The sequence below is a fragment of the Rhinocladiella mackenziei genome, assembly GCF_000835555.1.
Source record: "Rhinocladiella mackenziei CBS 650.93 unplaced genomic scaffold supercont1.8, whole genome shotgun sequence".
In the NCBI taxonomy this organism is placed as follows: domain Eukaryota; kingdom Fungi; phylum Ascomycota; class Eurotiomycetes; order Chaetothyriales; family Herpotrichiellaceae; genus Rhinocladiella; species Rhinocladiella mackenziei.
Window position 1 is genome coordinate 1,168,545 of NW_013550597.1, and position 25,495 is coordinate 1,194,039.

At 50.1% G+C, this 25,495-nt stretch overlaps 9 protein-coding genes across 9 annotated transcripts; 7 read left to right on the plus strand and 2 right to left on the minus strand.

Annotated features, from left to right (window-relative positions):
* Nucleotides 1-950: 950 nt before the first annotated feature.
* Nucleotides 951-1,732, minus strand: Z518_10030 (uncharacterized protein; the record flags this gene model as incomplete). The annotated part of the gene is made up of 2 exons (XM_013412646.1): nt 951-1,614; nt 1,668-1,732. The coding sequence occupies 2 exons, from the start codon at nt 1,730-1,732 to the stop codon at nt 951-953; spliced, it is 729 nt and encodes a 242-aa protein (XP_013268100.1).
* Nucleotides 1,733-2,164: 432 nt separating this feature from the next.
* Nucleotides 2,165-4,196, plus strand: Z518_10031 (uncharacterized protein; the record flags this gene model as incomplete). The annotated part of the gene is made up of 3 exons (XM_013412647.1): nt 2,165-2,645; nt 2,699-3,999; nt 4,050-4,196. The coding sequence occupies 3 exons, from the start codon at nt 2,165-2,167 to the stop codon at nt 4,194-4,196; spliced, it is 1,929 nt and encodes a 642-aa protein (XP_013268101.1).
* Nucleotides 4,197-4,755: 559 nt separating this feature from the next.
* Nucleotides 4,756-5,464, plus strand: Z518_10032 (uncharacterized protein; the record flags this gene model as incomplete). Its single annotated transcript, XM_013412648.1, has 2 exons — nt 4,756-5,076; nt 5,129-5,464. The coding sequence occupies 2 exons, from the start codon at nt 4,756-4,758 to the stop codon at nt 5,462-5,464; spliced, it is 657 nt and encodes a 218-aa protein (XP_013268102.1).
* Nucleotides 5,465-5,719: 255 nt separating this feature from the next.
* On the plus strand, nt 5,720-6,237 carry Z518_10033 (uncharacterized protein; the record flags this gene model as incomplete). Its single annotated transcript, XM_013412649.1, has 2 exons — nt 5,720-5,759; nt 5,813-6,237. The coding sequence occupies 2 exons, from the start codon at nt 5,720-5,722 to the stop codon at nt 6,235-6,237; spliced, it is 465 nt and encodes a 154-aa protein (XP_013268103.1).
* A 623-nt stretch (nt 6,238-6,860) lies between these two features.
* Nucleotides 6,861-8,539, plus strand: Z518_10034 (uncharacterized protein; the record flags this gene model as incomplete). Its single annotated transcript, XM_013412650.1, has 2 exons — nt 6,861-7,526; nt 7,595-8,539. The coding sequence occupies 2 exons, from the start codon at nt 6,861-6,863 to the stop codon at nt 8,537-8,539; spliced, it is 1,611 nt and encodes a 536-aa protein (XP_013268104.1).
* Nucleotides 8,540-11,437: 2,898 nt separating this feature from the next.
* On the plus strand, nt 11,438-13,410 carry Z518_10035 (uncharacterized protein; the record flags this gene model as incomplete). Its single annotated transcript, XM_013412651.1, has 4 exons — nt 11,438-11,690; nt 11,740-12,404; nt 12,479-12,796; nt 12,850-13,410. The coding sequence occupies 4 exons, from the start codon at nt 11,438-11,440 to the stop codon at nt 13,408-13,410; spliced, it is 1,797 nt and encodes a 598-aa protein (XP_013268105.1).
* A 740-nt stretch (nt 13,411-14,150) lies between these two features.
* Nucleotides 14,151-17,768, plus strand: Z518_10036 (uncharacterized protein; the record flags this gene model as incomplete). The annotated part of the gene is made up of 6 exons (XM_013412652.1): nt 14,151-14,499; nt 14,583-14,664; nt 14,729-14,794; nt 14,884-15,005; nt 15,088-15,276; nt 15,751-17,768. 6 exons carry the CDS (start codon nt 14,151-14,153, stop codon nt 17,766-17,768), a joined length of 2,826 nt encoding a protein of 941 aa, XP_013268106.1.
* Nucleotides 17,769-20,085: 2,317 nt separating this feature from the next.
* On the minus strand, nt 20,086-21,111 carry Z518_10037 (uncharacterized protein; the record flags this gene model as incomplete). Its single annotated transcript, XM_013412653.1, has 1 exon — nt 20,086-21,111. One exon carries the CDS (start codon nt 21,109-21,111, stop codon nt 20,086-20,088), a length of 1,026 nt encoding a protein of 341 aa, XP_013268107.1.
* Nucleotides 21,112-21,531: 420 nt separating this feature from the next.
* Z518_10038 (uncharacterized protein) lies at nt 21,532-22,725 on the plus strand (the record flags this gene model as incomplete). Its single annotated transcript, XM_013412654.1, has 1 exon — nt 21,532-22,725. One exon carries the CDS (start codon nt 21,532-21,534, stop codon nt 22,723-22,725), a length of 1,194 nt encoding a protein of 397 aa, XP_013268108.1.
* Nucleotides 22,726-25,495: the final 2,770 nt, after the last annotated feature.

The window sequence follows — 25,495 nt, forward strand, 5'->3', positions numbered from 1 at the left end:
AAATCCTGGCGAAAGCACACCTCAGCAGATCTTCACCCCTAGCAAAACTCCGACAGGCAGAAAGAGAGCGCCACCATTGTAGATGGAGAAGGCTATTTTGACACATCTACTTTAAGATTGAATCGTCATCCTGGACGAATTGATCTCACCTGGCAACGAAATATGGTGATACAACATACTAACATTTGGGTGACGGACCGTGCCCTCATCGCTACGTGATTGCTACTAGGAACTCACAAACCACCCTCGCCAGATACCGGTTTTTGAGAGGGCGGTCGACACACTTACAGATACCTGCCATGGACGCATAACCATGTGTTATCGATCGCGCAGTCCCTGCGCTGTCGTGGATTTGACCTGGGGCTCATAATGTGATCTGTCAACATTGTCGGTTTAATGTGCTCACGGAAGATGTGATATGTCTTGAAGAGAAGGCCGTCCGTTCTGGCTATTTAAGCATGCCAAACTCTAGGCACTTGAGCGCCATCCTTTCTCATCGATCAGAATTCCCTAGAGCAAAAAGCCGGGAAAAGCCTTCGGATTCTCCATATATCTAGAGCTGACACGATTGACCACCCGCTGCCCTAGAACAGCGCTCATCACTTCCTCCCTGTCATGCGTTGGAGGCATGGTTTGATTTCGCTGCTGACCCTCGGGAGAGGAGGTCGGCGATAGTGACAGATGCTCCTCTGCAAGCCAGGTTCCAGTTTCATATTTCCTGGAGTGTTTTGTTCCAGCAACGTGCCCTATAATACCAAGATCGTCTGCCGATCAGCTGGTGCATTTTCTGAACTCGATGTGTATCTTTGCAACAAATCAGGCAGCTATTCGCTTTTCGAACACTGCTGTACATATGAGCGCCAAAAAGGTATTGAGAACACTCCTGTTTCCTACCTGAATAGAGGTTTCGACTCGAGGACAGTGTTTGTCCCCGCGATAGTTTAGATAGGTTATCTCAAAAGCCCGCCCAGATCTTTTTCCATGCCTGATACGCGGTCTTCTAAAGCCTTCTTCCTCGCCTCTAATTCCCGAATTTCATCCTCTTCGAGTCGGAAGTCTTGCTCCGTGAAGGTCACACTGTCTTGGTTGCAATTCAATTCATTTCCAACGTCAATTTCATCCACCTCTTCTTCGGGATCTAATCCGTTATTTCGGCGTTCTTGCAGTATCTGCTGCTTTGCAACCTTCTCTTCGAGCATCGATATTGAAGTCGCGACTTCTCGATAGCGATTCCGAAGCGCTCGAATCTTCTCGGTCGCTCCCATGACATCGTATACGTTACAAAGTTTTTCTGCTCCACGGAGCAAAACTTCAACACTGACGCCGTCACGAGGTCGAGAAGTATCGCTGCTCGACTGCCTAATCTCTTGAAGCAGCTCGTTTCCCAGTAGTCTTGTGATCGCAGACTGTTTCATCGGATGTGCAGTTGGGAAAACATTCTTGCGCCCATTCTCGGTGCCTGTAGACCAGATGGCATTTTGCTGACGGTTTCCGTTGACAGCGTTCGGATCGATAGAGAATAAGGCACGCTCATGGGGTTCTGTGTCACGAATCAATGTTGTGATCTCGTGATCGTTCAGAAGCGCATTGGTAAAGATTTGGGGGCGAGGATATCTTGGATAGAGTCAGTCTTGTGGCACCGGCGATCACAGATCCCAAAGCCATACTCTAATTCTGCTATTGATTTCGCGGATAAAGATATTTGCTCTAAATGACTTGCCAGGAGAGTCATCCTGTCGACTGGTTCCGGGCACGTGGTTTGGATCTCGTCTTCTTGGTGGTCGCTGACATTCAAGGGCAGGCTCCAAATGAATCACTCTTGTTCTCCATCGATGGGCATTGCATTCTTCTCCTGGGACATATCAATCCGGCAGAAACGCAAAGTCGCATAAGAGGCGGCGCTGTGTCCTTGTAGACATTTTTGTTGATGTGGCTAACTTGGGTGGGGGTCCGGGAACGCGTTCGTTTGTCGTGCCTGGACCTGAATGACCGACCGAAGCACAAAGTCCGACTTCCACCTTACCTCATCACTTTCACTCCTCTTCGCCTTTGATACCAACCTCCACACCCGTTGCCATTCCCGGCCCTCTTAGCTGTCATCACCTACCGTTTAACGACGGACTTGTGATTGAATTCCGACTGAGAGCTCGTTCTGGGCCAAAATATGCCAACTGAGAGGCGGAATTTGCGTTCAAACAAATCCAACCGGACCTCTCCTCCGGAAGTCGAAAAAGCGAAGAACAAACCATCTACCTCTAATACCAAGAAAGACACCACCTCATCAACACAATCCACCTCGTCTCGATCGAGGTCGACCTCGAAAAAAGATCCGACCAGCTTAGCGGGAGATATGAGCGGCGACAAACCTCATCTCAACGGCACCGATCCGGCTGAGAATGGTATTAACGGGTCTGAAGATGCTGAAATGCAGGAAGAATCACAGCACTCCAAGAAAAGCTCGAAGCCGGGCAAGGATAAAGATGGTGATGATGAGATGACCGTTGTCGTTCCACCATCGAAGGGTTCAACCCCTCCTAGCGTCCCTGAGAAAGCTACCAAAGCGGACCTCACCAACGGCGCAGTGGACGAAGATGCGGCAGATCCATCGGAAGCCCAAGTTGACCCTCAAGACAAGGCAATATCTGGTGGGTCATCCAAGAATTCCCATTATTCAGTCATGGTACTTATATTCCTACAGAAATTAAAGCCAACCTCCCTTTGTTGGAGCGCGCCGTCAGCCAGTTTGATCCTCGATTCAGCTTGAGAGTCCTTCGATCAATACCTTCTATGCGAAAACAGTTGTCTGCATATGTCCTGGCCGCTGTCGTCACCGAGACTTATCCAGTTCCTACTGCGACTGCGATGTCCCTACTCGGCGCTGTCAAAGACGATCCATCTTTTCCTTCTCCAAAGGTTGAAGAATGGCATAGCAAAAAGGATGCGCCTCAGCAAAAGAGTGCCCAAAAGGAAATATTACCAGAGATTGATGTATATCTGTCGATTTTGGTCCAAGTACACCTCTACGACAAGAAATCCATCAATGCCGGTGCCCAGTTTTCAAGTGCCCTCGTCAACCACCTTCGTGCACTGAATCGTCGGACTCTAGACTCGTTGTCCGCCCGTGTTTACTTCTACTATGCTCTGTTCTACGAAGAGATGGCGCCATTGCCGCCTTCCCCGACCGCTGCAGTAATCTCCATTCGGAAAAGCCTTCTTGATGCTTTGAGAACGGCCACATTGCGGAAAGATCAAGATATTCAAGCTGCAGTGACGACGTTGCTCCTCCGAAATTACCTATCTACCTCCCACGTCACACAGGCCGATCTATTGATCTCTCACACCAGATTCCCGGCCACCGCCGCAAACAACCAGATCGCTCGGTATTTGTACTATCTCGGACGCATTCGAGCCATTCAACTCAACTATACCCAAGCACATGAGCATCTGACTGGAGCCACACGAAAGTCGCCAACGTCATACAAAGCCAGCGGATTCTACCAGGCCTCCACCAAGCTGCTCATTGTAGTGGAATTATTGATGGGCGACATCCCGGACCGAGCAATTTTCCGTCAGCCAAGTCTCGAAAAGGCTTTGCAGCCTTACCTCCAACTTGTTCAGGCTGTCGGCTCAGGGGATGTGATTGGGTTCCAAAATCTGGTCCAGCGCTACAACTCGACCTTCAGAAAAGATGACACCTATACTCTGATTTTGAGACTCCGACAGAACGTCATCAGGACAGGCATTCGGATGATGTCTCTCTCATATGCCAGAATCTCGTTACGAGACATGTGCCTCCGATTAGGATTGGACAGCGAGGAGTCGGCGGAGTACATTGTGGCAAAAGCAATCCGAGACGGAGTCATTGAGGCAAGCCTTGACCACGAACGCGGCTATATGAAGAGCAAGGAAGTTGGCGATGTTTATGCCACCCGGGAACCGGGTGATGCCTTCCACGAACGCATCCAAGCTTGCCTAGCTCTGCACGATGAGAGCGTTAAGGTATGCGCCGTCTCATCTTCGTTAAAATCCCCATGCTAATCCCGTCACAGGCCATGCGTTTCCCAATGAATCAGCACAGATTGGAGCTCAAGAATGCTCAAGAAGCACGGGAACGTGAGCGAGAGCTTGCAAAAGAAATTGTTGAAGGAGAAATGGATGAGGATGATGCCCCTGGCGGGGATTTTGAAGGGTTGTGAGCCTGGTTGAAAACATATCGTGTCGCATATCGGCGAGTCAACTCACTCAGCAAGGGGCCCGGTCGCCACATGCATATTTTTCACAGGGTAGGTGGCCAGAGGCAAACATGTTATCCAGTCAAAATCAAGTTGCATACCTTCCGGGTACATGTGGATTATTTGGAGTTGCAGGATCACCGAGGGGCCGACTGAATCTGGTCTCGTTGATCTCTAGACAGCGTTCCCAGCTGGATAGCTGGCGCAAGTAGAGAAGTGAGTGTCAATGTAATAGTTCCCCATGGATGTGGCATGAATGAATCATTCCGGTCTGTTGTTCTAGACAAGAGCACATACATCAGCCCTTAACTAGTTGCTCGTAAAGGGGTTCTCGTTCACGTCTTATTGATTTCGTGGCAGGGTGTTATCATAGTCTTACCCACGGCTTCGGGCTGTAATTGCTCCGTTCGCCGACTTAGGGTTGGTCGCAACTTTTCAATGCAAGACGCGCCCAAACAACGTGTAGGTAGGAGACACTGTATCTCTGAACAGTTGTCATCAGACCATATCCACGTCTCTCAAGATGTCGCAGCCTCGTGCACCATCTCAAACGCGGCTGCCTCCCCGAAATAGGTCTCGTTCTCCCATTTCTCGACCAACGACTCCGCTTCGTCCCTCGTCCCGCTCTTCATTTCGGACACCACAAAACAATGCCTTCGCAGGGCCATCCCCTCTCGACGATTTCGAGCCTCAGTTTGCAGAACTAAGTGACTCTATGGCGGACTTGGAGGCCAATCTGATGCATCTCCAACTGATGCATGAGAGTTTGAGCAGATTCGGAGAGAGCTTTGCCAGTTTCTTGTATGGACTGAACATGAACGCCTTTGTGGTAGATTTCCCTGAAGTAAAGATCTCTTTCTTTGTACCCATTAAACTAGGCTGATGTTGAACGATAGGCACCAATCTCCGAATCAATCAAACGATTTCAGAAACGCCACGGTCAAGGAAATGGGGATGAGCGATCCATCTTGCAGAACAATGCCAGCGATGGAAGGGTTGGGGATGGAGAGACAACTTTTATGACAACAGACGCCAGCTTCACAAGTTTGAAAGCCACTCCTCGTCGCAAGACAACGGCACCATCCGTTACTCCCAGCACTGCATCTACATTGAAACAAGGCAAACCAACCGGTCGTGGAGCTGACGGCAATGCAAGTAGAACAAACAGAGGAAGTGGTCGTGGAATACGAGGGAGTGGTCTACCACGCGGCAGAGGAAGAGGAGTCAAATAGGATCTGTGTCAAGGCACGCTTTACTGCCCGACCTGAGACTCCCCTCCGAGATCACATACGGATGGACTGCGTACTTCTTGTACATGAGCACTACAAGATTCTGGGTCAGCAGCTTTCATCCCTGTTGGCGCCGTTTGGACTCGTCGACGTCGCTCTCTACAGATCGCTCAAAGACCGACCATATTGGCGAAGAAGCGAATCGCGGGTGTCGAGAAGCCACCGGCATACATCATACGCATCTTTAAGCCTTCCAAAATGGATCGGCGGCTGACTTTGGCTCAGGAGGAACCTCTTGGTGGGCTTTTCTCTCCGTCTCTCCTGTGAATTAAATGTTCCTGACAATCATAGCGAGTGTGTGGGACGCATTCCTGGAAACAACAGAATATGATCTCTTCGCGAAAGACTTGTACAAAAATTCCGTGCGAGTGGTCCTGTTTGAACGGATTCTCTTGAAACTCCACCTCCAAATCAACAGGATTCGACGTACTCTGCGGAGAGGTAGAAACGTGGATGCGGTGGACGGACTGGCGCAAATGGAATTCTACTACGATCAAGCAACGGTTGGACTCCAGCACAGTCTATATACGATTAGGCTGTTGCGCGAGGCTCAGGGGGCCATGATGCGAATCTGGTTGCCTGAGGATCAAACACCAGAGACACAACTGGCCAAGGAAGACCTCGGTACTGTCTTCGAGGCATTGATGGAACACGAAGGAGGAGAGGCGGCGACTGCGGCCATTTTCCAGACTCTCTTGAGGAAATTCTACACATGAGCGGTCGCTCCATCTCCCCGTTGTTCAAACAACAATGAGAAATGAATATATGTTCCGGATCCCTTCAACCATGCTCCTGCCTTTGGAACGTACGCCTGATGTCTGCTTCTTGGTTTCTTGCTTGTAGAAGATAGTAGCTCTGAAGGGCAACCTGCATGAACACAGCAGGGAGGGATCACATTTCCTATCCCATGCAAACCTCGCTTGCCGTCCATTTTTGCCCTTGTGCTCACTCAAATTGTACAATATGCAAGGCTGGAGCTTTTTGTTTGGTGGCGATCCCGCAGAGCTTATTTTAGGTGTGGGCCATTGACCGAATTCCGGTGCCGAAAAAGATCTTTGGATCACGACAAACAAATAAGGTCGTATATGTCATTCTACCATCCCCTATTCAATCATCGCTATTCCTATTGTCTTGCTATCAATGTAGCTGTCAATGCATCATAATAGCTATTGAGCCTCATTCAAGACGGGCTTCAACCTCCTGCCGCATTCAGACTTTCGGATATAGAACACCACCTCTCATCATCAATCGTCTCCTGAACCCGACTCACGAACCCGTCTTCTATTTCCACACTCCGCAATTCTCTATTATTCGGCCTTGCCGATCACATATTCCAGTCATGGCTCTCGCTCTCCATATGCCCGCAGCTGGCTGCGAGCATTTGGACAATGACTCCATCGACAAGATCCGTCAATTTCGAGAATCGCCAACAACCACCATCGACCAGGACTTTGCTCAATACACATGTCTCCAGTGCCCAACAACGGGAAGCTTCCCAGCTCTCGACAAACACTTCTCCAAGACCAAACATGAGTTTGCCGTGACCCAGAAATCTGTCTATTGTGGACGTTGCAACGACTTGGTCTATGATCTCAACTTACTCAGCAACGGCAAGAAACGCAAACTAGCAGAAACAAACGACGAAGACGACTCGTACTTGACCGCCAACACCTCTCAACGACCTTGTGGCCGTAGCGGTGTTCGAGGACTGTTCAATCTTGGTGAGACATGCTACATGAACGCTGTTTTGCAAATGCTGGTTCACAACCCGCTGCTGGCCAGCTACTTTCTCGGCATGGGCCATCCTATTCACACCTGTCCAATCTCCAAAGAGCCAGAGAAAAAAAATGAATCCGATTCCGAAGATGAGGATGAGGAGAAGAAGGAACAGCAGACTTGTGTTGCCTGCGGAATGACCGAGCTCTTCTCCGATGTCACCATGGTTGATCAGCCACTTCCTGCTCACGCTGTCAATCTGCTTTTTGCGTCGTGGAAGAACATCCCAGTAAGTCTCCAAATACAACCCCGGACACACATATCCATGAATACTAAACGTCGGATTTTCCTTTGCAGCAAATGTCCGGCAAAGGCCAACAAGACGCGCAAGAATGGTTCACATGCATTATCGACCGCCTTCACGAATCTGTCGCCCAATATTCCATTCCCGACAAGACCAACAGCATCGATGCAGTCAACGGCGTCCCAACCGTCGACAAACAGTGCGTCTGCTTCTTCCACAAAGTCTTCTACGGTCGCTATAATAGCCAAATCACCTGCGACACATGCCACACCGTTTCCTCGCGTGAAGACGAGTTCTCCAGCATCAGCCTCGACTTCAAGAAACAAGTCAAGAAGAAGAAGAAAGCCGCCAAGGACGCAAATGCCGCCGCCGCCGCCGCCGCTGCTGCTTCTGCTGCCGGTGGTTCCGGTGGTGCCCCAGAGACAACCGAGAAAAGGGAGAAAGACAAGGAGAAAGAAAAAGAAAAAGAACCGCTCAAAATCGCTATCCCAACCCTCCACGAGTGTTTACGCGGCTTCACTGCCCCTGAACCCCTGAGCCCCGAACAATACAACTGCAATGAATGCAAGGCTCGTCGCTCCGCTAGCAAACAGACGCGTCTCCGCAAATTGCCTGCCATCTTGTGCGTGCACATCAAGCGCTTCGGCATGAAAGTCTTGAGCACCGGAACCGTCGTGCCCGAGAAATACGAAGGCAAAATCGACTTCAATTTGCACCTCGACATTGGTCCATACACGACTCGACCGCCACCCAAAGCTGGTCCTGCCAATGGCGGGGGTGGCGATGTATCGAGAGACGCATACATATACGACCTGGACTGCGTGGTGGTGCACCAAGGCGAACACGCGCAGAATGGCCATTATTTCGCCTTCTGTCGCCAGGACAGTCGTTGGTTCCGCTTTGATGACGAGATCGTCTCCGCAACCACCACGGAGGACGTCATGAGGCAGGAGGCTTACCTCCTGTTTTATTCTCTGAGAAGCTTGGAACGAGTTTAGATGTGCCTGGCGGTCTCCTGGGTGGCTTTTTGGCGGCTGGCGGTTTCATTTTCCGGGGGTCGTGATCGATAGGATACGTGAATGCAATTGCTCGTTTTGATACGGGTTCACTTCTGTGTGTCCGTTGTAGAGACTTTGATGTGTTAGGTTGCAGAGATTCTCTCGCGACAAAAAGCTTGGTAATGACAGGCTAAGAACGGAGACAAGGACGGGTGCGTTGACGAGAATCTACTCCGAAATGCATTCGTATGTCACGAGTGCCTGGGCATGGAGGCATCGATATACTCATGATCGACCTTGGAGATGGTTGTAGCTGTGACACTGCAGAGAACGAAGGGTCTACGAAATTTCCTGGACGGCATGGAGTGCTTGCGAACGAACCATAGTACAATAGAGAGGATGGTATTCTAGAATGATGGCTTCCCAAACTTCTGTTGATAGCAGCCATTGGGGGGATGTTCCCATACAACTGCACGTAGAATAATACCCAACACAATTTAAGTGCATAAACAGATATGCATTCGGATGAATTCGGCCGATGGGGAGAGAAGTACGGTACGAAGGCCAAGTGCCCTTGGTACAGAGCAATATTTCGTCAGGCTGCAAGCGACAGGATAAGGGCATTTTGTGATTGTGATGGTGATTGCGGGGCGATTGTAGGATCGCCAGTGCAGGCCTGGTTTGACGGGCTTAGCTGACCCCGTTCTTGTGACCACTTGCATGGCGCCAGCAACGGATGGTTAGTCACTCCCTTGGCTGGTGGCCATGAGAGAGACTAGGCTAGTGTTGCGGACGAGGCTTTGAATCATTGGGGGTACAGGTTCAAAGGTTGGGTGGTTTGAGAATGTGCATGGGAAGGCCTTGAGGCGGGGAGGGATCCTGGTATAAGGGCCGTTAGTTGAATAGACTGGTAGCAGCTTGATAAAATGGTGTTGGCCGCGTTTGAGCAAATCCAAGTCGGATTTGACGGCACACCAGCCACTGAAAATCACCGGGGATTCGGTTTCAGATGGCCGAGGAAAATAACAAGAAGTCGAGAAACTGGGGGGACCGGAGAGGGGTTCGCAAAGTCGCATGAATGGGTCTTGGACTGTGCTATTTTCTGAATGAGGGATTTTAGGGATCGAAGATATTTCGGCCTCTGTAAATAGGGTATAACGTTCCGGCAGTAATGGAGTGCCCACAAGTGCACGTAAATTGGGTCGGGCAGTGGTGTGCAATATATCAAGGATAGACGGGCCGGTCATTCATTGGTAGAGAGTATTATGGTGATCTCTGAAAGTCGATCAGACAACAAGAGCGAAGACTGTATCTGTTCACCAGATCTGGTTGGAGATGGGCCTTGGAAGTAGTAGTGAATGCTGTTCTCCGACCGTAAAGTTATAGATTCGTTTCTTCTCGACAGGCTATCGAACCGAAGGATAGGTACCCACTACCTCCACCCGGCAGGTGATCGGTACAGGATGCATTTTCCAGCCACCGTCAGCAATCGAAATGTATAATGCACAAAAGCTCAGGTAGCTTGCAGAGTACTGGGGTCAGGTAAGTACCTCTCCATTGTCAAAATCAGATGCTTCTTCAAGCCCTCCATTTGATTCCCCGAACGAGCCATTGTCACTTCTTCTCTCGTGTCACACCACACAAGACAAATGTATCCTAGACATCATCGTGCTCGGCGAGTTGCTGGGCTCTCCTGTATAAATGACATCATTTCTATTGTTTGCTATAGAAGCATATGATACAAAATACTTATGGCTATTTCAAGCACACAGGATTCGCACCGACTCTTTGCAGTCAGTTATCGTACCATGCATCCGGATGGTACGAGATGGGCAGGTATTCCATGGTTTGTTTGAGTCATAATGGTTGGGATTCCGCAATGACGGTGTAAAAAAATGGCCTACGGTTCGTCGTTCAGAGCCGCTGGCCTTTGTCAGCAACGCCCAAGTGTGTCAGGACTGGGCTTGGCTAGTACAAGTACCTAACCAGCATCCAGCTAGTCTAGTAACTCCTAGGGGCGGTGGAGTTTTGGCTGCATCAGTGGCAGGTGTTACTGTATTTCCGAAGACACACTGGATTTCTGCCTAAGGTCCCCTCTCTCCGTGACGTCGGGCTTTCATGGAATTCTTCTCAACAGTTGCTGTACATAGCTAGGTTCAGGCCCCAGGCTTGGACATCAGACGGGCAAGAAGCTAGCGAAGCCACTAAGAGCACAGTAGAGGTCGCCCCCATTCTTTTTGCGCCTGTTCGCCGCTTGAGCCCGCCAATGACAAAGGCGTCTCCACCGCGATAATCACTCCGTCTGCGTCACGAACCCGGCTCTTTTTCCTCCGCCCGGCGATAAGTTTTCTTGTGGGAACACATGCTCAAGCCTTCGTGCATCCGAGAACTCCGACCGCTCGCACCAATTGTCATCATCCAACCATCCACCCATCCCGCATTTGTCGCATTTTGCTGCCTCTGGTGACCTATTTCGTTTCCCGCTTCCAATCGCACGCCGTCGTAGCACCAGGCTCCTGGTGCAATGAACTTCTCCGGTGACTGGCAACCAGCAAGCTCCCCGTCCATGGCTATCATTTTTAATAATCACCCGTGATCTCGTTCGGCTTTCATGAAAAGCTTTCTGTTTCTGTCTTGTCCCGAACCTGCGTTCTGCTCTTCGTTACAATTCCTCTCCTTCCTTCCCTCTCTCTCAGGCAGTGCCGTTGTCTGAACAAAGCGTCCTCCTCTTACCTGTGACACACCGATCCCCACCTCCATTCACAGAGTACTCCCATTCTCTTTGTCCCTCCGATTTCCAGGGACCCCCCTTCTGAGAACGATCGAAGATCTCGGTTCGCTCTGCGTCGTTAGTGTAACGGAAGGGTTGGTGGAAAGAATCCGAACACACTGGACCGAATGGTTCCCTCAAGGTTCACCGTCGCAGCGGTGCTGCTTCAACTCGTTTCACTTACCCTCGCCCATGGCGGGGATGAAAATCATGGGACGGACATGGGTGGTATGAAAACGCCCAACACCGATGGAGGTGATCAAGGAAAGGAGATCGATCACCATGACGCTTCGAGCTATGCCGCCCTGGGGATGCATGGGAATATGATATTGGCACATATCATCCTGATGGTGTTGGCCTGGTTTTTTGTCCTACCCATTGGTATGTCGGCGAGAAGATCCCCACGGTTGTCACTGACTCAAGCAATCAGGCGTCATGTTCAGCGTCGCTCAATCGAGATACACTCTCCCCGTCCAATTCCTTTTCCTCATCGTCAACGGCCTCGGAGTCCTGTTCGGTACGGTGTACAACATCAATACTCCTGATTTGTATGAGAATAATGCACATCACAAGGTTGGCTGGATCGCCACCTGGATCATGACCGCTCAAGTCATCATGGGTCTGTTGTTCACCTATTCGAGAAGAGGGAAGCGAACGGCCGCTGCACCGGGTGAGCGGGCCGCTTTTTTGCCTCCCATGTCAGTGGAAAACATGGCTCAACACAATATACGCCCATATACCGATGGCCGCTGGTCTGGCGACAGCGGCCAAGGAACCGAACGTTCCTCAACCCTCCACAGCCAAGATGGGTCTCCGGCCGATACCCTTCGACGAGATACTTTCGACGACTTTGAGAAGCCCGAACCCGAAGATGACGATGACGATGAACCGGTTGCGACCCCCAAACCACGGGCTCGCGCAGCCTGGTGGCGCATCAACGTTATCGACAAGTACTTGTCCGCCCGAATTCCAAACCTGCTCTCAGCCGAGATCCTGCGAGTTATCGAGGTGGTGTACAAGATTATCGACAAAACCATTCTGATCCTGGGTTTCATCGCATTGACCACAGGAGGGGTCACGTATGCTGGTATCTTCGTAAGTCCTTCACGACCCCTCCGCGCGCGGGGGAGACAGCTGCCGTCTCAATGAACCCGGCTAACCATCCACAGCGAGGTAACGATATCTTCAACGGCCTTGCTCACTTCATCAAGGGAGGAATCTTCTTCTGGTATGGATTATTGACACTGGGACGTTGGATGGGGTGCTTTGCCGATCTAGGGTGGGCGTGGAACGTCAAGCCGACCCGCAGTGAAGTGGGCCAATGGAAAGCGGCTGTTCCCTCGGCTGAATTCGTCGAGTCCTTGGTCATCTTCCTTTATGGCTGTTCCAACGTCTTTCTGGAACATCTAGCTGCCTGGGGTGGTAAGTGGACTGCTCAGGATTTGGAACATGTATCCATTTCCATCATGTTCTTCGGCGGTGGCTTGGTAAGGCTCTTCTCCAATTCACATCTCGGCCCACGATTCTAACCTCGAGATAGTGCGGTATGCTTGTCGAATCCAAGATTGTGCGACGATGCCTCAATACCGTGGTCGATCATATGCCATCTCGAACGGAAATTCACCCCAGTGAGGCGCTTGAACTGCGTGCGCCACCGAAGCAATATAGGACATCTCTCAACCCAATGCCGGCGTTGATTATCCTTCTTCTGGGTGTCATGATGTCTTCTCATCATCAGGATTCGATGGTGTCGACCATGATTCACAAGCAATGGGGTTCTTTGCTCGTCGGCTTCTCCGTCGCCCGATTCGTCACCTATGTGATCAACTACATCTCCCCCCCCAGCTCGATCTACCCATCTCGTCCACCGACCGAGCTGGTCTCCTCATTTTGCTTGATTTCTGGAGGTCTCATCTTCATGGCAAGTACCAGAGATATTGTCCGTCACATCGAGAATGCAGATCTTATGGCCATGTTCGTCTTCACCGTCATGATGGGCTTTACTGCCTTTGTCATGTCTTGTGAAGTGATCGTGCTCTGCCTCAAGGGGTGGGCCTATCGAAAAGAGCTCAATGCAGCTGCAACTTCAGTTCGATACTGAACTCATTCCCGTCGACTGTGTCTTCGGGTAATCGTCAATCTATGAGGAAAATGGAGGAAAATTAATACACACATACCCGGGGTTTATGTTTCTCGCAATCATTCTGCTGGACGGCTGGAGCAACTTTCATGCATTGCCTGCGAGCGATACCCTCCTTTTTATTTGATGACTTTCATGACCTCCTCCCTAATTGGACAGAAAAAGAAGGAGGAATGCAATTATTGCTTGCACGATACCCCCGGACGCACTGGCGTCATGCAGTCTCTGGCGCTGGATGATACCCCCAAACCTCTGCATTGTTGATAGATAGAGCAGATATTTATTAGCCGATGTTTGTGGTGCATGAACTACTCAGAAAACAGAGAATCAAACTGTGTACCCAACTTAGTCCTGAAATCTTTTTGTAAGTGCTCAAAGAATGGGGAAATGGGAGACCCGGCAGGGCGCGGAAATAAGGAGAAGGGGGGTTCTTCACCTCCGCAAATTGAACCAGATCCTCCAAAAATTTCCCAAGCTGCGCTCACTGACTCGGCTGTTTATTCACAATCTGACTCCCTCACATACAGAATTTGGCATACGATGGCGCGTGAGGAATCATTAAATATGAAAATATCCTGACACAACTTCTAGACTCCATAAATTTTCAAGTCAACCCTGTCATCTCCTATCAAACGCTCAGCGTCAAAGCAGAGCACGAGATCCATCATTTCTTCCCGACCAGGTGCTGAGTAACCACAGCGATGGCATCACCGAGAATAACGACATCAAATCTTCCTCTCCCAACTCGCCTCATAAACCCTTCCCGCTTGCGCTCCTACATCCTCCGCCTTCCACTGTTCACGCGCCTAATTCTCGCCGCCATTATCGCTTTCTGGCTTCTCGAACTTCAGACCGTCTGGAGTGTAACTCAATGGGGCTCGTTAGACCCCAAGGAGGTTGGACTCGGGAGTATGTACAGATTCAACACGTTCGCATTGATCCATATGGGGTTTTGGCATATGTTGATGGATACTATGTGTCTCGTGCCTCTGCTGGAAAGGTTTGAAGCCGAGTGGGGGACATTGAACAGTGTGGCTCTCTTTCTGGGCCGTAAGTCCTGCCCTGTTGATGAAGATCAAAGAGACTGGATTGTTCACAGAACGGTTGAAGACGTTTACTAATTGTCGTTACAGCGCTGGGCCAAATTCCAGCAGGACTCTATCTCTTACTGGATGGCGTTATCCTGAAAGACAACACTCCAGTGCTTGGTGCGAGGTAGGACAAATCCACACCATTTCCGAAGATCGAAACAACAAGGAAGAACTGACCCCCGGACAAGCATATGGGTTTTCCTTCTTCTCTCGGCCGAAGCCGTCAAGACATACAAGGAGAACCCGTATATCGAGTATGTGGATCCGTTTTTCCATCCCACTTCTTGATTGAAGCGAGCTCCTCCTGAGTCCTGTCTGAAACTAACTCGCTTTCTCTGGAAAGGATTTCCGGTCAAAAGATTCCCACCTGGATATGGCCCTTGGCGATCCTGGTGGTCACCTCCGTTTTGATCCCAAACACTTCCTTTCTCGGCCATTTGAGTGGCAGCGTCACCGGTTATCTCTGTAAAAATTCCAAATTTCTTTCGCACTTCCATTCTCTTTAACTCAATTCCCCTGATCAATGGACTGACCCAGAATCAATCAGGGGGCCTAGGTTATATTCGTTTCCTTGCCCCTCCGGAGAAAGCCCTTCGCTGGATCGAAGGAAAACTCAACCTGTTGGGAAGGTTACCGCATTATGTCTCCGTGGATCAGAAAACATACGGCCGTTATGGTGTTCTGCCTACAAGCTCGACCAGTGGCCAGGGTGAACATATGAATCCTATTGGATTAGGTTGGGTCGGAGGGAATGGGCAGGGCCAGAGGCTTGGACCATGAGTGCGAGCATTTTTGGACCTTGAATTTGACCACGAGTCTCTAGCATGATGTTTTGGCGGGCAAGTGGTCGCATTGTATGACTGAATCTGGATGCGCTTGGATTGGGATCAAAAGGGATGTCATGTGCATATATAGCTGGTTGGGGCTCCCAGCTGTGCTGAGATGATACTACGAGACAACTGTCGTAATCTATCTAATTTCTGTCGAGTTATGGACACGATTCTAATTGCGTGATTCAGCTCAGAGCTGCGGGTAATCTTCGGTCAAGCACAGATTCCTCCTCCAAACACTACTCTCTGCGACATTTTGTATTTGAGGGAGGGTACCTTGCCGTGAAGCTCAAACTGGCTGAGCGAGGTTAAGATGGGTCTGATCCGTAAGAAACTTCTTTCTCGTCCGTGAGTCTCATGAAGACTAAGATGTGCCTCAGGGAACCTCATTTCAAAACTGCGCAAGGACGACCCGCGACTCCTGCGAGTACCTCCATATTTGTCTTTGCTCTGCATACTCGGTGGTATTGTTTGGATCCTCCTCTTGCCCTTCAATGAGTACTCGCGGCAGACATACATCTCCGAAAACGCGCTCTTGCCCGGTCAAGTGCATACCTACTTTGGTGGAAGCGAACAGAATGTCTTTCGAGCATATCGACATGAATTGGCTACGGTTCTGGAGCCTATCCTGACCTCTACCGACAACTCAACATTGAATACAGAAGAGAAACAGACTGCGCAAGACAAGAGAAGTGCGAAGATACAAGAGCTGTTCCGTAATGCGGGACTAAAGACGGCGAAACAACGATACTCCTACACCTCGTCTGGCCGAACATATGACGGGGAGAACGTCTATGCTGTGCTTCATGCCCCACGGGGAGATGGCACAGAAGCTATTGTGCTAGTCGCAGCTCTCAAGAATATCGACAATGTATCCAATGTCAACGGTGTACCACTCCTCGTCTCACTGTCAAGATATTTCAAGCGATGGTCCCTTTGGTCCAAAGACATTATATTCCTAGTCACCCCTGACAGTACCGCTGGACCTCAGGCATGGATTGATGCATACCATTCAACACATGATCCGGACCATGTTCAAGATCTACCACTCAAATCTGGCGCTCTTCAAGGCGCGGTTTGCGTCGACTATCCGTTCGAACATCGATTTGAAACTCTTCATGTTGCCTACGATGGCATTAACGGAGCCCTTCCCAATCTCGACCTCATCAATACAGCTGTTTCCATTGCATCGGGACAAATGGGAATCCGAACTTCAATTCAATTTCAGCACACCTACACCCAACATGACAGTCGAAGCTCTTACCCCGCTCGCCTTCAAACACTTGTGCGTGGCATGTCATCTCAGGCTTTGGGTCTTGCTTCTGGCCCTCACTCTAGCTTTATGACTTACCACATTGATGCCATCACTTTGACTGCGATCGATCAAGGTTGGCAAGATGAAATGGCCTTTGGAAGGACAATTGAAAGCATTTGCCGAAGTCTTAACAATCTACTGGAGAAGCTTCATCAAAGCTTTTTCTTCTACTTGTTGATGCAGTCCAATCGATTTGTGAGTATTGGCTCTTACCTTCCCAGTGCCATGACTTTAGCTGCGGCTTATACTATCATGGCAATTTACCTCTGGGTGTTGAGCGGCTACCAAATAGTCGAGAAGACAACAGTCGTCTCTCGTGAGCCAGTGGGAAATGGTTCGACGGAAAAGACGACCTCCCCCCAAGCGCGGACACCATCATCCGTCAAGAGCCCGTCAAGGATCGAATTCAAACCAATCGACAGGCAACTTGTCTTTCCAGTTGCACTGTTGACTACAATTCATTTGGCGTCATTCATCCCGTTATATCTCCTAAGGTCGTTATGCCTGGGAGCTATGCCTTCGACATTTACCCTGCTGACAATATTTCTCTTGGTCGCGCCTATCATCCTTGCATCAGCATTTGCAGAGATGCCCAACAATACTACTCTCCCCGCACTTTCTGCACCCACGAATGAACAATACCTTCTCATCAAATCGCTAAGTTTATTGTTGCTGGGCCTATTCTTGACAGTCCTTGCCACTTTGAACTTCAGTCTCAGCATGTTCCTCGGTATCATCTGTATGCCGCTTGCCTTTATGGGCCGAACTCCTAGCAGAAATGCGTTGGCATTCCTTCAATATTTGATTCTTGTCATTATGAGTCCAATGGGCCTAGCGGCTGGATTTGGTGGATATGCCTTCCTTGTCCTGGGGAGAGATAACGCATTGATGGACCGGTTAGAACAGTTTGCCTTTGGTTGGAATGTATGGGGTAGTTGGAGCGTGCCCATTGGCGTTTTATGCATCTGGTTACCGGCGTGGACTGTTGGAGCAACGTTGGTTGCGAGCTCATGGTTCACTAGTTCGATTGTGCCAACGACAGAAGTTGCCGCGGATCCAAAGTCTCCATCGCAGGGAAAATGAGTATGAGATGATTGTTCAATCAGAGCGAATGAATGTTGGTCTGGCACCACTTTATCACGAGCGCCGAAGAGACCTGGCAGATGTGAGAAGCTAACATCAACATGGCACTACATTCCAAAGCAGCTTTGTCCACCCGCAGACGTCGAGATCGAGCTACAGCCAAACGCAAGGCTTGTCTGTATGCATCAATACTGAACCGTACCAGCTCCCAACTACGCTTCTGGAATTTCCGCGTTAGCTTCCATACCGATTTTGCGTTGAATCAATCTCCTTGCAACGGGCCATAAATATCCACTGACACTCGTCATTCAAGTTCTCCGGATGAATCGGTCTCGTCGAAATATCTCAAATCCGGCGACGACATTTGAAGCCGAAATTGGGACTTTTCAGCGAACGAAGACGGGATGGCCGGAGAGAATCTGGACTCTGATACCTACAGCTACTTAGGGATTCAAGGCTTGAACATATACTGCCCGAACGGCCACTTCGCCATGCCTGTATGCGATCGGCTGGGAAGAAGGTCGAAGAGTTACGTTTCCTGACCAAACTATTTCCATTGGCGGTGGCCCAAGGAGGCCCCGATTCATTGGATCAGAATGAATTGAGGAGAAAGGGAGGACCGAAAAGTTCCCGTCCTTTCACCATATCCGTCATAATCCAGCCAATAGCATCCATCCCTAGACGCCTGAAGTTTTCCCGACCGTCGGACTGCGCTCGTGTGTATCACTACCGGTATTAATTTCGTCTTCATGAACAGTTCCCTATACTTGATTTTCGCTATATATTGATTGCCTATGGTACACATCAGGTCGATGGTATATCTACTCTTCTACTCGTCTAGTCGTCTCATCCTCACCAGACTTTTGTCGTCTTCTATTCGAACCTTGACACAGTTTGCTCCATTTCCTCCATCACTCCACCTCCCCCTCCGACTCCGATCTCTTCTCTCCTCTTCCCTTTTCCCTAATTTTTCATTCTTGTCCTCTTCCATCTTCTTTCTCCCTCTACCTTCCTTTCATCTTCCTCGTCCGTTTCCCCTTTTCCTTCTTCCACCCCGTACGTTTTTCTCTCCACCCCATCTTTATCCCATCTTATCCCTCACTTGTTTTGTTTTGGTACTTGAGCAATGCACCCTGGACCCCACAATCAACACCTCCATCATAACCACGTACCTCGACCACGCCACACATTGAGGCCACTCTCCCCGCAGGTCTTTCTGTTGTACTTGCGAAAGTAACGCGGACGCCACCGTGCCGTTGAACGATGACATCATTTTGATTCTGGTGGGGGTGTTGAGTGACGAGAACCAAAAAGAGTGGAAGCCGAGTGAAGGGTAGCTTTGTAAAGATAAGGTTGATTGAGGTGGGGAGTTTGAGCTAGTAGCGCAAATGTTTGAAAGGGGGCCGGAGGGATCATGGGTGTCTCTCTGCAATGGGCTCAGAGGCTGGTGAGCGATAGATGGAAGAGGATTGGAACGGAGGTATTGGCTACCTGCTTGATAATGGTCCCTTTGTTGGTATCGACCATTCTACTAAGGAACCGAGGGACGGATACATTATGTTGAGGATATTGCCCCGTTGGCGTGTAGGACAGTGCAGTACTGTCTGTGATCGATGACGGCTCCCGTAAAGGTTGGTGGAATGGGGTTTGAACGAGGGCTTGGTGTATGACGTGAAAGATTTAAAGAGGGTTAAGCAGGAAAAGGAGAGACTGAGGAACCGGGCAAGCTATCGTAACCATAAACATAAGGATACCGACGGGCGAAAGGGGTCTGGAAAACAATCTCGCAACAGGGAGATGCATGTCTTCAGAGGATCAATCCTGTCGGATGTTGATTGGTCTTCATTAAATCCTTGATTGGATTCGATCGATTTGATTTCCAAGTATTCTGATGTCTTTGCCATTCATACCGTCTAGTTTATGTCCTCATTTTCATCGCTTGTCAAATCCAAGCCAACTTGAGCCGCGACGTGAGCTTTTTGTTTCCACACGTGTATCCACCCGTGGTGGTCGTTGTCCCTCTGCTGTTTGAGGGATCTCCGTTCTATCGTCGAGAACTTGTGCGTTGTATTGCTTGATCCCGGAAGACCCAGGAATAAATGTGAGCTAAGGCGGTAGTTGGCAGGCGAGGGTGAAAGCAGTTGAACGCTCGATGACATGTCTCTGTTTGTGCAGGATAGTTGGGAAGGCTGGAGCTCGTCTTGCTCTCCGGACCTTGCGTCGTTTCGACTTGACTGATCCTCGATTGCTTGTAAGGCGACGATGTCAACGTATTGACGAGTTGCCATAGGGTATTCACGAAGAAAAGATGTTAATATCAAATTCTCCACCCTCTTTTCGCGTTCTCCTCCTCTCTTAGCTTCTCCTTCATCTTTAGCAGCGCATACAAGCTCTGCATCCGAGGCATCTCGCATCCTTTTTCCCTTGCCAGTCGTATTGGGTTGCCCAGGATGACTTCCATCTCCATTTGCTTTCCACTTTCCCAGTCAAGAAGCATGCTCGGTTTGCTGCCACTTTTATTTCTCTGCGTAGATCGTAGAATGGCTTCCGCCGTCGCGAACTCCTTGGGGAACGCTTTCCCCACGACCTTCGGCGCCGTGATGAGCACTTCATCCATCACCCCTTTAAGATGGACGTAGAGCTCCGAGTCTAGCGCCATGGCTTGGTTTGTGGATCCCCCCGATAGCACGGCAGATGGATTAAAGGCCGCGTTGATGGCGATCTTGTGCCAGCGGACCAATTGGAGCTTCTCGTGAGTGTCGGCGATGGCATCTTTGATTCCGCCTTTGAGCAAGAGGTCGACGAAAGTTTTGTTCTGTGCCGCGGCTTTTGCTTTCAACTCTGACGAGGAAGTCTGAGAGTCTGAGAAGAACGGTCCTACGTTTATCCGTGTCCAGCGGTTATGTTTGATATGGCCACTCGAAGGCTGTGCTGCAGAGGCCACAGTGACGGCACTTAGGATAGAGGAGTCGGAAAATCTCTGGGCGTAAGGCTGTTCCACTCCGAGACCGTTCTGGATTAACACGACCGCTGTTTGCGCGGATATCAAACCTTCGAGGAGTTTGGAGTCATCCGAGACATTGGGCAATGCTTTGGTGCTGACCACAACGAAGTCCCATTTGACTCCGCTTTGACGGACAGACTCAGGAGAATTGAAGGTGCGTGTCGGCGTCCACGTGTAGTCGCCGTACTGTGGGGAGGCTACCTGGAAGCCATTGGCTTTGACCGCGGAATAGTTTGAGCGACAGACCACGGAGACATTGGTGTCTGGATTGAGAGCGACGCGAGAGGCGTAAAAAGCTCCGATCGCACCGGCGCCAAAGAAGAGGACTTCAAGAGGCATTCTGAGGCAGAAGAGGATGGAAGAATCACAGGTGGAAGGAGGGTGAAGGAGAAAAGATCACTGAGGGCTGATATCCGAGGTTGCGAGAGGAAATTGGGTAAAACATTTTCCCGAACGGGACTCCCAGCCACAGCTGCACAGCCACCAGCCTCAGCCTCCTTTGGCGATTGCCGCTTTTAAAACTTACGCCAAGTTCTAGACGCGTTGCCCACCTCCCATCACAGGCAGACGTAATTGTGAGACAACAGCTGAGGTCCCATCTTGAGTATATCAATCTTCTCTCTTTCAACACCCCCCCCCCCCCCCCCCCCCCTTGGCATGCTTTTTTCCCTCGTTCGCATCTTCGTTTTTCTACTCTGCTTGAATCTTGGTTTGACTCAGTTTGTGCCTCAACTTACCCCCGAGCAATTTGACTTCACAATGGGAGGCGGGCATGGAATTCGATCGGTTGTCTACTACGTCAATTGGGCTCCATACGGCCGCAACCATCACCCGCAGGACCTCCCTGCCGAGAATATAACCCATGTCCTCTATGCCTTTGCCAATGTGAGGCCTGACAGCGGCGAGGTCTATCTTACAGATCCCTGGTCAGATACCGACAAACACTATGATGGTGACAGTTGGAATGATACTGGTACCAATGTGTATGGTTGTGTCAAACAATTGTTTCTTCAGAAGAAGCGGAACCGCAATCTCAAAGTCTTATTGAGTATCGGGGGCTGGACGTATTCTTCCAACTTTGCACAACCAGCTAGCACCGACAGTGGCAGGAAAAGATTTGCACAAAGTGCAGTGAGATTGTTAGAGGACCTTGGCTTTGACGGTCTCGATGTCGACTGGGAGTATCCAAAAAATCACAGCGAAGCTGAAGACTTTGTCAAATTGTTACACGAAACAAGAAGTGCTCTCGATGCAGCTGCTGCCAAACGTCAAAAACCAACACGATTCTACTTGACCGTGGCGTGCCCTGCTGGACCCTCCAATTTTGAGAAGATGAGAATTGCCGAAATGGATCGCCTCTTAGACTTTTGGAATCTAATGGCGTATGACTTTGCTGGGTCTTGGGATCAACGAACAGGACATCAAGCCAATCTGTTCCCATCTAGGTCTCATCCCGAATGTACGCCATTCAGCACAGCGGCTGCCATTGAGCATTACACAAGGCAAGGTGTCCATCCTTCGAAGATTGTTCTGGGAATGCCTTTGTACGGACGAGCATTCGCCTCTACATCCGGACCAGGGCATACTTACAGCGGAACAGGTGAAGGAAGTTGGGAGCAGGGAGTCTGGGACTACAAAGCCCTCCCCAGGCCGGACAGCACTGAGTATCATGACCATCATATTGGTGCAAGCTGGAGTTATTGTCCATCATCCAAAACAATGATCAGTTACGACACACCTGAATTGGTGGCGCAAAAGGCGGGCTTTGTCCGAGACTATGGACTTGGAGGCGGAATGTGGTGGGAGAGTAGTGGAGACAAATCGACAGGCGGCGGCAGCCTCATTGAGACTTTCTTGACACATAGTGGAGGGCCGAGTCGACTGGAGGAAGTCAAGAATTGCCTGGAATATCCCGAGAGCAAATACGACAATTTGAGACACAAGTTCGACTAGGTCAATAAAGTTGATGCCGATGAAAAAGTACTTATGCGTATGTACCCGCAGAAGGTTGGTAGGGAAAACGGAAGTCGAGAACACATGGTAGCTGAACAGGTCACAAATTCGCTTATCTGAGCCAATCTGGGTCTGGAGTATTGTGAGCTAGATGAACTTTGAATTGTTTCAACCTGTTTTTCCCGAACCGCGTTTGGTGTAACTTCAGATCACTTTATGGCGTTCGATGCCATTGCATTGATATACTTTTTCCCAACCGGGTGCGCGTGGAACCTCAATAGCTCGGTGTCAACGGCTTCGAGGAAATGGGAGATGACGACAAGAGGTTTGACAAATTACGAAGCTCGGAGCGTGCACCTGAGTATGATATCCTAAGTCCATTGAGTGATGTCGCGTACTTCGTACCTGGTACCTGCCAAGAGAGTCAAGTTCGGCAGAAGGTTCCGTACTAGTACCTGGGTGACTTTAACATAGCGCTCGGGTACTTTGTGGGCGAGTGCCCCCTGTCAACCATGGTGAACTTGAACCAACCCCTATTTCGTATTCCATATCGCACATGTTCCGTTCTAAGCTATCTGTTCCCTGCTGTCATCAGATGACAACTTGCCATCCGCTGTCCTTGCTCCCGCTTTTGAAATGCTCAGTGTGGAAATCCGACCGCTGCCCTCCAAGCAAAGGCCGACTAGCTCTACAAAGACCAAAATCTGTTGCCAGCAAATTACTTGCGTCAGACTCGGATCAGCCTGTGCGGTCACTCGTCAAATCTCGATTTGTTCCCTTCTGATTGACAAAGTTCTATGACAGCCTGGTGGCCACAAAGGCTCATGTCTTCTGCGTCGTGATGTGCACCTTGCTACTTAGGCCCCTAGAGCATCTCCGTGTTTGATATCTCAGGTCTACTTGCATGCTACACGGCATTACGTCAGGCCCTCTTCTCGGGATTACTGAATCTCGTGATAATATCGAGAAGGCGCCTTCTGGCTTCCTCAGCTCGGTCCAAAAATTTCGATGGAGGGTCGGCTGCCAGATTCATCCTATCGCTTTGTGCACTTCGAGAATCACGATTATCATTCCACCAGACGAAGCGCCTCGAGCCACCTATAACCCGACGAGAAGAAAAAAGTGCCGACTTGGCTTCGCTATGGCAATTCGCCACGCAGCTGACACATTTGAAGCTAAGAGAGGCCAGGCTTCAGGCCCCACAACACCTGCCAGGAGTTCGAGGGAAGTCCGAAGACTTGGGGTATTTGGAGAGGCTGTTTTTGTTTGAATGTGAACTAATGTGTTTGAGATGTGCTCCAGAAAGCATGGGAGGAATCAGGGACGTTTGAAACTGGCACCAAACCACCAAAGGAAGCCTTGGCATTGAGCGTCTCGTAGTGTGTACTGACTAAATCTCGGTTCAACGCCCCCGTTGATGATCTGTGAAACCAAAAAGCGGCGGAAGCAATCATCATCCAATAGCAGGCTCAGTGCTCCGCAAAAATTGTAGCGAGACCTCCTCTTGCACAGTGGCGGGCATCCAGACCAGGGTGGACAGCGACTATCGACTACCCGACTTGATTTCGAACACCGTTTTCTTTCAAAAGGAATCATTGACAATGAAGGATGCTGGGTAGGCGAGACCGGGTGTACGTGAGGCCCGAGCGCGTGGACAACGAGATGACATCTCCCGACTTTATTGGGCGGTTCCTGGCGTTGGGCTCTCACGAGGGGGGTTTGTCTCCTTGCATGTCGCAGGACCCTGACGTCGATGAGCATTTCCATGTATGGGTATTGATAAATTAAAATGCCGACCAAACTAGAATGTACAAAATTACCCAGTACCTGGGACTGCTGTCATGGTTGTAGGGGGAAGTCTCGAGTGGAACAGGAAGCCAGACAAAGTGAAAGGGATCAACGGGCAGGACAAGTTGGAACAATGCCGTGCATACAGCGATAGAGGTTACCGCAGCCCAAGAGGGACGTAGGCCGGCACTGGATATGGCTATAGCGGCTTTGTAGTTATGGCTGATGGAAACAATGCGATACTAAGTGCTGATTCCTAACATACGTAATTATCTTCCTTTCTGCCCTTGATAACTCGGGAACTCCCAAGCCAAAGTCGAGGTCACTAACTTGGGTAGCTAGTTGGGGTCAGTCCTATTCAAACGTGGCGCTGGTTGGCGTTCAGCCAGCGTGCAGGGGGTACCAACCGCTCATCCGCAAAGCTGATCTCGCATCTCTCTTTTTTGACTCTCTTTTCGACTCTGCTTTTGACTCTGCGCCCAATCCTCTAGAGTTCTAGCGTAGGGGACTGTCTAGAGATTTACCCCTGAACCCAGCGGCCCAACGACGCGAGTAGAGTGTCCACTGTGGACTTGTCCCACACCACACTGGCACTAGCACACCTCCAGAGTCCAACTTTCTCCTCTCCTTCTCTGCTTTGTTGGCCAAGCGTGCCCTGAATATCCCCAGCTCCCAAGCACCAAGTTCCACCATCCAACGCTCCCCCCCCTCCATCCTTCCTATCGCTGCGCCAGTCACCTTCTTCTCCTCATTCGTTCGTTGCCGTTCCTGGTTCCTGACTTCTGATCGTTGACTCCTGCTCGAACAACCATTCTCGCCCTTTTGTTCGCTCCCTACCGTTTCTCTTATCTTCTTCACCTCGCCAACCAGCGTCCTCCACGCTTCCTACAAACCCATTTTTTCCCGTTGTCGCCCTATCCGGCTGATACTCGTCGAGCCGCAGAAGGATCGTCAGCGTAGTCGGTCACTCTGCGCTGCACAC